Source organism: Ochotona curzoniae, unplaced genomic scaffold (assembly GCF_017591425.1).
Source record: "Ochotona curzoniae isolate NIBS_2020 unplaced genomic scaffold, NIBS_Ocur_1.0 contig_883, whole genome shotgun sequence".
Lineage (NCBI taxonomy): Eukaryota > Metazoa > Chordata > Mammalia > Lagomorpha > Ochotonidae > Ochotona > Ochotona curzoniae.
In genome coordinates, this window is record NW_024466599.1 from 42,826,050 (window position 1) to 42,833,414 (window position 7,365).

At 41.9% G+C, this 7,365-nt stretch overlaps 1 protein-coding gene across 1 annotated transcript; it reads left to right on the forward strand.

Annotated features, from left to right (window-relative positions):
* Positions 1-749: 749 nt before the first annotated feature.
* TMEM17 (transmembrane protein 17) lies at positions 750-6,911 on the forward strand. Its single transcript, XM_040994040.1, has 4 exons — positions 750-866; positions 4,412-4,515; positions 4,654-4,767; positions 6,005-6,911. The coding sequence occupies exons 1-4, from the start codon at positions 767-769 to the stop codon at positions 6,281-6,283; spliced, it is 597 nt and encodes a 198-aa protein (XP_040849974.1). The 5' UTR covers positions 750-766; the 3' UTR covers positions 6,284-6,911.
* The last annotated feature ends 454 nt before the right edge of the window (positions 6,912-7,365 follow it).

Consider the following 7,365-nt stretch of genomic DNA (forward strand, 5'->3'; position numbering starts at 1 on the left):
ACCAAGGATTTGTGAGTGCTGGTGAAGTGGTTTCTTCATCTGTGTATTGTTTGTGCCTTTCTCTGCACTGATAACAGTTTTGTGTTGCTTGAGAGAAAGCTGGAGAATGGAGCAGGATTGTGGGTGCATTCCCTCCAGCTGTCTTTTTTTTTTAATGTGGACATGGTGTCCCTCTCCTCTAATAACACACACACACACACACACACACACACCCTACTTTGCCACATTACCTTCATCTAGTTTTACTCCTGCTTTTTTAAAATTTAAACCATGTCATCAAATACTCTCTCTCTCTCTCTCTTTTTTTTTTTTAAGATTTTGCAATATACTCCAAGGGAAGTATGTATTCCAGTACATGTCATCAGCAACCATTGTCATATTTAACTCAAAACAATATCAGGGCACAATCATGCACAGAAGAGCTAGCAGCTCACAAACCTTCTTTAAGCCCTGTCGGTGCTCTGTTTTCTCCCCATAAAGGTTGCCCCAGTGACAGCCCAATTCAACCCCAGTCATTTATCCCAACTTCGGACTAAGGAAGCTGCGTCCTCAGCGCGGCTGGGACGCTGGGTTCCCGGGCCTGCCACCTGCCCCCATCAGCCTCTCCCAGCCGCCGCGGGAGCTGCGGAGTGCGGCTTTCCAGGGTGGCCTCCAGCACGCCCAGGTCCCGCCGCGCCTTGCGGCCCGGGTTGCCATGGGAACCGCGGAGCACGGCTGTGCCCGCAGACCAGGCTCCATCTGAGGGGGGCGAGGGACCCTGTGGGCCATGGAGCTGCCGGACCCCGTTCGCCAGCGGCTGGGCAACTTCAGCCGCACCGTGTTCAGCGACTCCAGCCGGACTGGGCCAGAATACAATGAAGGTCCCGGTGAGTGGCCCAGAGCAGGCACAGGGGGTGTGACCCGCGCGGGTTTTGAAGCGTCCAGATTTTACCCGGACCTAAAATGGCGGTCTCGCCTTCAGCGGGTTCTCTGTGGCTGGCAGGAGAGACCTCCCTGGAGGCGGTACTGGGCTGAAGGCCCGCAACTCGGCTCGGTTCGCTGCTGCTGTTAGCTGCTGCTTGCTTGAGGTGGTGTCACCCTTTCTGCCGCGGGAGCTTCAGTGCCACGCTGGCGGAGAGCGCAGCCATAACACACACTCATACAGAGCCGTCGTCACAGCTCGCAGCTTGGCCAACAGCTCCGTGGCGCAGGGGCCGCCCTGGCTTCCCTGACGCGAAGGGAGAGCAGCGATCTCCCTTCCTGACCCTCCAGCACAGGAAAAATAGCTTGTCTTTCCTCATTCCCTAGCAGAACACATAGGTTCCTCACAAGATGATTTTCTGGCAAAAGAGATGAAAAACGGCGCTCAGCTGTGGAGCGGCAGCTGCCGTACTGCGGAGGCCTTCAATAAAATTCACCCCCTTCCCGACTTCTCTCTACAAACAAACCCCTTTATCTAAAATCTGGTAACTGAGGTACTAAGATCTGCATGATGACCAGTGACAAGGCAGTTCCCACCCACAACCGTGGCATAATGACCAAATCCATGTGGCTGTCACTTCTGAACTCGGCTGGGAAATGGCTTTTCCTCTGCTTGGTTTCAGATTTTTTTTTTTTTAATACAGGGAGCAGAGAAAAGCCAAGCCAGCGGTGTAGTTACCTTTTGTCCCCTGGGTCACTTGCCTCTCCCTGACAGGCCTCTGGGTGAGTTAGGATGTACAGAGAAAAACATGAACGATTAGATCTTCATAGCTCCGATGCTAAAGGTGAGGCGTAGGCACTGAAAATCCCAGAGCTCAAGGTACTGGGGGCAGCATTGTGTCTACGTGCGTCAGGCTTTACCAGCCATTTAGTTTCTGTAGGAGCTGCAGATCATAGTACTGCAACAGGCATGGCCATGTTCCAGTAAAACTTTATGCACACTGAAATCTGAATTCCATATGGTTGTCACATGTCACAAAATAATCCTCTGATGTTTTCCAGCCATTTAAACGTGTGAAAGTCATTTTTGGTTTACTAACCATTCAAGGAGGAAACCAAAAAATAGTTTGCCTGCCCCGGTTCATAGTATATGTTTTAAGTTTGGTTTTAAAAACTCAACTATATCTTTCTTAAAATTTAATAAACTCACATCTTATATTTTCAACGTTCATTTACCTATTAACTTGGTTTTCAGTTGCATGATCATAAATGTGATCCACGGAATTATGCAAATAGACTAACTTCTAAGGTTTCAAAGTGCTTTACAAAATTCTGACCTCTTTTGTGCTGATTCCAAAAATACTAAAATTTTCAGGTTGGCCAATTTATCATTGTGTCCCCACCTTTTCTCCTTCATGGAGCTGAAGTAGGCTTGATTATCTGCATCATTCTCATGCCACAGCATAACAATTGTTATGAAAAAAAATCTAAGCCAATGAAGTATTCCCAGATTAAAACTTCATTGCTTCTTAGTGGCAGTATAGTAAGCAGATGCAAATAAAAGGAAATCATAATAATCAAACCTATTCTTGGAGCTACTGGAACCATCCTGCTGTGAGAATCTTTAACAATTTGTTACATCTTAAAATTAGTAAATAACAGATTTTAAAAATAGTTGTGAGGAAAAAAGGAAAAGTAATAAATTTACAGCCTTTGTAAAATCTTAAATTTAGAGCAACCAATTTCAAAATTTGTTCTTCAGAATTTTGGATAGATTTAGGATGTGTTTTTAAAAGTTTAAGTTTAAAATCAGATTCTTTACTTTGGGCCCCTTGCTTTACATTGAAGCAAAACAGTTTATGTATTGGAACTTTGATAAACAGAACACATGTATTACAAAAGGCTACATGGGTCACATCCTATTACAGAATTTTTTCTCCATTCATCCTGTGTACGTGTGTTTGGTATTTACTATAAGAGAAGTAAGATGCCAGGTTCTGTGAGAATCTCAAATTTGGATAGGACCTGGTCTCTGATAGACAGATGAGAAGAGAGCTAATACCGGATGACAACCTACTAAGTGTCCCAGGCACAGACTGTGATGAAGTGGTTTATATTATCTCTGATCCTCACAAGTAACCTATGGAATGGTTTGAATGCTAACATTTTACAGGTGAAGCTTTGACTCACAGAGGTCCAACAATTTACCCCAAGTCTGATGTCTGGAGTCACAAGGATTCAGGAGGTCTGGGTTTTTTCATACACTCTAAAGTCCACCAGCTCTTCAGATTGCATTTCTCGCAAAGGGCAGGAGGGTATGGTTCTTTGCTACTATGTATACACAGTTTAGAGCAAAGTGTCTGGAGGGTATTTTGCTGCAGTTGGGAAATATGATTAAGGAAGAGCTTACTGGAAGAGATAGCAACAAATTGGGCATTAAAGAATGGTTGGAGTGACCACGGTGGTACCGTAGGCTAAGCTATTACGTAGGTGCCCACATCTTATATCAAAGTGCCTGGTCAAGTCCAGGCTTTTGATCCAGTTTGCTGCCACTGCAGTGGGAAGTGGCATATAATGGCCTAAGTTTTGGGGATGCTACCTCCCACATGGGAGCCTCAGATGGAGTTTCTGAGTTCTGGCTTCAGGCTTGCCTAGCTCTGGCTGTTGAAGGTATTTGGGAACTGATCCAGTAGATTGAACACAACTCTGTTGTATCCAGTCTGTACTTCTTTCTCACTCTTTCAAATAGATAAATCTTTTTAGAAAAATCAGTGGGATTAAGGTATGTGGAAAGAGGAATATGACTAATTTGGGGGAACTAATATACCTAAGAGTCATTTTTATATGTGTTAAACTTATAAGTTATTTACATAGTATACTACAAAGGCAATGATAATCTTTTCGAGAATTTATATTGATATTCTACATTTAATCTATACAGTAGTATGTAAAAGAGTCAGCAAACTGATGGCAAAATGATAAAGTAACTGAGAAAAATAATTAACTGTCCCCCCCCCCCGAGTAATTAATATTTGATTAAATGGTATTAGGATGAATATGTTCCTTTCACTTTCCATAATAGGCAACTTAAAAGTCAGAGTATTATTGAGCCAACATTATGGTTACTTTCTTAGAAGATTTTTTTTATTGGAAAGTCAGATTTACAGAGAAAAAGTTCTTATGTTCACCAGTTCACTCCCCAAGTGGCTGCAACTGCTGCAGCTGAGCTGATCTGAGCCTGGAGCCAGGAACCTCTTCCTGGTCTCCCACAAGTGTGCAAGGTCTCAAGGTTTGAGGCCATCCTGTACTGCCTTCCCAGGCCACAAGCAGGTTGCTGGATGGGAAGTGGAACAGCCAGGATGTGAAGCAGTGCCCTTATGGGATCCCAGTGCATTCAAGGTGAGGATTTAGCCACTAGGCTCTCTCACTGGGCCTCCATACTATGATTTCTAATTTGAAGAAACAAAAGGATTCATAGGATTAAAAATGTGTTTCTCTCTCTCTTCTGTAGATAATGAAATGGCCTCCAGTTTGCCACTGCAAATGTCACTTTATTTTAACACTTACTTTTTCCCACTTTGGTGGGTAAGTTGCATCATGATGCTTCAAATGAAGGTAAGTCTGTGCTTTAATGTATCTATCACCTACTGACATCATTACACTCAGTAAAAGGTAGTGGTTGTGGCGTACTTTCATACCTGGGTCAAATATGAAGTTTTGCAAAATTTATTGTGTTTTTTTTTCTTTTTTCAGTATTCAGTCTTGCCTGACTACTACAAATTCATTGTGATCACGGTGATCATTCTAATAACCTTAATTGAAGCCATTCGTTTGTATCTGGGTTACATGGGTAACCTACAGGAAAAGGTATGCTCTGTTTTCCTTTCTCTCAATGCTGCACATAAATGTTAAAGACAGTAAGATATGTTTGGACAAACATAAGCCTCACTTGAATACCTGGCTCCAACTTTGCCACATCTGCTACTATGGCCTGTTTACTTAATCTCTTGAGCTCCTGGTTTCATCATTGATAAAATGGGGGAAATCAAACTTCATAGGCTTGTTGGGATTAAGTGAAATGCTTGATATCAACTATCCAAATTTAATAAGCACTGAAGAATGGATAGTTTGCCTTCTTCAGTCCCAAGAATACTTATTGGTCAGCTAACCATGTTCGTTTGGATCCTGAATGAGAAAATGGGGGAGAGGAGACTTTTAAACACATTTCTTATGCCACAGCTATGCTTTCTGAATCATTACACTGCCTAAGCACGTATGGTCATCAGAATGTGGACACAATGTCTGAACATGCCTGTGGCTTTCTAGGCCTTTCATAATTAGGCCCTATGCAGCCTGGCTTATTGTATTTCTTGGTATTTCCTAACCCAGCCATCCATTCCAGGTTGATGTGTTGGTTCCCAGTCATGCTAATTTCACATGTTTGCTTACTTACATTCTTGCCTTCTCCTCCTTTTACACAACTTTAAAAATTTATAACCTTGGGGCAGGTATTTTGTCTAGCAGTTGCAACACCAGTTGAGACGCCCACATCTTGTATCGGAGTGCCTGCATTTGAGTTCTGGCACTGTTCCCTATTCCACCTTCCTGTTAATGGTCACTCTGAGAGCGTTAATGCTCACCTGAGCTAGTAATGACTCAAGGGGGTGGGTCCCTGCCCACCCACAAGGGAAAAATGGATGAATTCCTGGTTCTCAGCTTCCATCTGGCCTAGCCCTGCCAGAATTTGGGAAGTGAACCAGAAAATGCAAACTCCGTCTCTAAAACAAAGTAAATAAATAAACACAATATTTTAATAAAACCTTTCTTTCAGTTTATCCTAGTCATTCTTATTTAGCCCAACATCTCTAAGTATCATTTATTCCAGTATCTCTAAATGTTGCAATTAAACATTCACTGACGTTTTTAGTATCTAGGATCGCATAAGCTAGTTTTCTTATCTGTACTGTAGGACAAAGACTGCATCAAACTCTTTGAGTTGTTCAGTTGATAATGTAGATCCATAGTAGTGTTAAGTACTTGTTGATCTGTAAAAGCAAACACTGCACTGACCTCATCCTTTTCATCTTTACATCTGTCATTGCAGGTTCCCGAGTTGGCTGGCTTTTGGCTTTTGAGCCTTCTACTTCAGCTGCCTTTAATTCTTTTTTTGCTATGTAATGAAGGGCTAACAAATCTGCCTTTGGAAAAAGCGATACATATCATCTTCACTCTCTTCCTTACTTTCCAAGTTATTTCAGCATTTCTTACCTTGAGGAAAATGGTCAATCAGTTGGCAGTCCGCTTCCACCTCCAAGACTTTGACCGGCTCTCTGCAAACAGAGGAGACATGAGAAGGATGAGATCATGTGTAGAAGAGATTTGACCTAGTGCTGTTGAATGAAAATCTGAAAGTTGACTTTTGAAGCCTGCAAGAGTCAGGAAAATGTGAGAGATCCAGTCTGAGGAAATGGACAGGGCAAGTGTGTTGAAGTGTTTACTCTTGTGAGCTCTGAGATCAAGGTCACAGGCAATGTAAGGACAATATAACAATATAATACCTAGATGTTGCGCATCTGTTGCCAAATTTCTTAAAGCTCTTGATGATGTTTTTTCCAACTGTGGAAAAATCTGCCTGGTAGTTGTGGTTTACCAGTTTTACCATTTCTGTTTAGGAGCTCCAACCAGGATGGCGTACATTTTTTTAAAGTTGTCATTAATCCATAGCTTGACAATAGACCATGTTTTTTGAAGTACGTAAAAATTCTAACCAATATTTTTGTGAATTAGGCTATATTTGTAAACCGAAAACCAAATGTTTGTATTTGTTTGGGTTAATTTCTAACCCTAGGATTTGTTGTTACGTCAAGGTTAGGAAGAAAACAGATTATCTTGGTATTAAATATTTTTCTCACAGAATTGTAACATTCACAAAACTATGTTCAGTATTTGTGGTGGCAGTGTGTAAAATGTTTTTATAATAAATTATCAAATATTTATGTTGATAACAGCAACAATCCTTGCTTTGCACAGTTCTTTTGGACTGAGTGTTATTATTTTATACTAGAATTGCAACAGAAGGCAAGAGAAGGCGATCAGAGAGCCTTCTATGTAGACAGCACTCTAAAAGGCACATACAATTAGCTTTTGTGTTCTCATATACGGATAGTTATTCACAGAAGAACTCCATTTTAGTCATTAAATTTACAAGAAGTTTGAGTTGAAAACCAGTCTGTTTCAGTGATAGTTACGATGGACAAAAAAGACTATATCCTTTCTAAATTAATATATTTATTTATTTGAATGGCAGAGTGATGGGGTGGGGAAAGTAAGAGGAGAAAGAGAGGTTTTCCACCTACTGACTTATTCCACAAATGGTTTCACAGTTAGGCCTGGGCCACATCACAGCTGGGAAACAGGAATGCCATCTGGATTTCCAATGTAAGTGGCAGGGCCCATGCACACGGG